A 2,913-nucleotide genomic window follows, 5' to 3' on the forward strand; every position below is an offset into this window, starting at 1 on the left:
AAAAAAGGCAAACCTAGTAATATCAGTATGCAATGAAACTTTTCATTTTTGGGATGAAGTTATTTTGGTTTGATTTTGTTTTCACAAAGTGATTATGGCATTCCCAGAAAGTTGAATCAGTTTAGGTGGACACAAAGTTCTGTGGGAGAAACGTTTCATCACTCATCTAAGTGATTATGGCATTGTTTGCATACACAGCACCAACAGGCAATTAGGACCCAAGGGAATGTGTTAGAATGTTGGAGACATTGTCCTGTGGGCCTGTGGCCTCTTAACGAGACAGAGGGGAGTTGGTTTGTTTGCACGAAGACTACATGAATGATATAGAGGCGTCTTGACACCAAAGCAAAACAACAGTACAATAGAATAGGATATACATACCAACCACCGACACTGACATTAAATCCAAAAGTGGCAGTAAACAGTTATGGTCTTTAATATATATATATATATATATATATATATATATATATATATATATATATATATATATGTCCTAACAACTCATATAAAAGTTAATGTAAAAAAAAACAGCCAAAATATATCTACAACTCACATCTTTGGATATATGCATGTTAATCTATTCATCAAATAGAATTATGGGAAAGTGTACATACTTGAAACATGGAATATTTTAGCTGTGCATTTACTCAGTACTTTGCATATTCAAAACACCTCAAGCCAAGTCTTTTTACATATCAATTAGTCTGCTGAGAAACTACTGTAGGTGTCCCGTTCCAGAAGTTGATGTTACAGTGCTGAATGAAGTATCAGATCTTAATCAAGTAGAGACTTGCACACTAATAGCTTTTTCACAGTATTATGATAACCTGATCCAAATTTGAGACCTGACACCCATCTCCTTTGCATATGCCTTTGTAAAAGAGTGTGTACATAAAGAATTAGCTTGATTGTGGCTTTATTATTATTATTACTATGCAGTTGTATACAAAAACACATTTCTGAATATATAAATCCTGTAAAAGGGAGATACAACCTGCAATGTCAGCAAAGTGTTAGATTAGCCCTGTGATGAAGAGGTCTTTCTTGCCTTCCCTGCCTACCCCTCGCGTTTTCTAGCCCTTGAAGTTCTGAAAGACCTCGGCGGCCTCCAGCCAGGTCCCGAAGCAGGCCAGGCCCTTGTCCCGGATCTGTTTCCTGCCCTTGTCTGTGATCACCTCGCCGTTCTCCTTCACGATCACCAGTTTGGGCACTGCCGTGATCTTGTAGCGCTGCTTCAATTCACTGTCAGATGAAGAGAGGATAGGGATGAAGAATTCTGACCGATGGGAAGAATTAGGGATGAAGAATTCTGACCAAGAAGGTCATAATGACCACCTTGGTCATTCTAATGTTAAATTGACAAACGTGAGTTGACAAGATACAGTTATACTTCTCATGAAGAAAAAGAAACTCTAATCTGGTCTAATCTGGTTTCATAATCTGCATATTGACAATACTGTTTTACTACACACCCAAACACAATACACACATTACATTTAAACTAGGCTGCCAGTCCATGTGTAACACATTGGTGTGGACGGTACTTTGTCTGGTCTGTATTTAAACCTAATCCCTAAGAGGGTGATCCTCCTAATCGTTTTACATAACATGCAAGAGCAAACTAACAAAGTTGTGTTTAGTAAAGTGTATGTGTATGACAAGACAAAAACAAAACAAACAAGACAAACATGTAGTAGGCACACTGCATGAAACATGTATTAGTTATCCAACAATGTTAGGAGAGTTAAGGGTCTTAAATAGGGAGGGGGGGGGGCATGTACATACTGTTTGTAGTCGTCCGTCCAAGGCAAGGCGAGCCAGTCCCCGTGCATGTCGTGGTAGTATTCGACCATGTCGTCGGGCGACTTGTCCGACGACACGAAGACGATCTCGAACTGCGCGGGGGGTTCGCCCTCCTCGACAAGCTCCGTGTAGAAGTCACACAGGATCGGTGTGAAATCTCGGCAAGGCGGACACCAACCGGCAGAAAAATAGATCCCGACTACTTTGTTCCTCAGGGCCTCTTCGGGGTCGATGAGATCCCCGTCTTTATTCAAGAGAGTTCGCCCCGAAAATACCTCGACCATGACTTCCGAGTCACACGCGCTTTTTCCTCCAGACCGTGAAGTTTCTACAACTCTTAGGCTCTGGCGAGGTAACTCAAGTCAGTTCGGTTCACATCTGCCTCTGCTCCAGCCGGAGGTTTCTAGATGTCATGATGATTGGCCGGCGTGGTTTTCAGAGACGGTTCCGACCACCTTCTGGATGTCTTTCTGCGGTTTTAAACAGCCTGCAAAAACACAAACCTTGACTGTCAGCCCTCGACCGACGGGGGAAGTCGCCCAGGAAGATGTTGTCGTAATTCATTAGCCACGTGGGTTTCACGGAGTGACCCGCCCAGAAATAGAGCTCGGAGACCCAAGAGACATTTGGTCCCTCGGCACGGCCTGGAAGGTCTCCCCCCTGGGTGACAGGCAAGTCAAGTCAAGTCAAGTCATGTCGTCAGTTTTATTTTGTGTCGCCCAATATCACAAACTACAGATTTACCTTCAGCACCCACAGCTCGGTGGGTTTTACAGCACTATAATCCTGCCCTTAGACCCTTGCATCAGATTAGGAACAACTCCCTAAAAAACTTTTAACAGGGAGGAAAAAAAATAGGAATAAATCACAGGGAGAGCAACAGAGGAGGGGGTCTCTCCCCCAAGACGGACAGACGTGCAGTGGATGTTGTGTTTTACACAATTTACAGAATACAACATTGTAAGAGGATAACAGAATTAGAATGGAATTATAAAATATATGAAAAATATGATGAGGAGGACGCCAAGCAGTGTCCAGATGCCACCGGAACGGCTCAGGATCTGAGCCACGTGACCACCATGGAGACCTGACAGGAAGGATAGACTA

General features: G+C 42.8%; 1 protein-coding gene across 1 annotated transcript; it reads right to left on the reverse strand.

The window, feature by feature from the left end:
* Nucleotides 1-464: 464 nt before the first annotated feature.
* nxnl2 (nucleoredoxin like 2) lies at nt 465-2,351 on the reverse strand. Its single transcript, XM_056291022.1, has 2 exons — nt 1,789-2,351; nt 465-1,245 (listed from the first exon to the last, which is right to left on the reverse strand). Exons 1-2 carry the CDS (start codon nt 2,088-2,090, stop codon nt 1,077-1,079), a joined length of 471 nt encoding a protein of 156 aa, XP_056146997.1. The 5' UTR covers nt 2,091-2,351; the 3' UTR covers nt 465-1,076.
* Between the last annotated feature and the right edge of the window lie 562 nt (nt 2,352-2,913).

The sequence above is a fragment of the Lampris incognitus genome, chromosome 12 (assembly GCF_029633865.1).
Source record: "Lampris incognitus isolate fLamInc1 chromosome 12, fLamInc1.hap2, whole genome shotgun sequence".
Taxonomy (NCBI): domain Eukaryota; kingdom Metazoa; phylum Chordata; class Actinopteri; order Lampriformes; family Lampridae; genus Lampris; species Lampris incognitus.

Coding starts and splice junctions, on each gene's coding strand:
- nxnl2 (XM_056291022.1), bottom strand. CDS start 2,090: ATGGTCGAGGTATTTTCGGGGCGAACTCTCTTGAATAAAGACGGGGAT. Junction 1,246..1,788: donor TGGACGGACGACTACAAACA/GTATGTACATGC, acceptor TTCATCTGACAG/TGAATTGAAGCAGCGCTACA.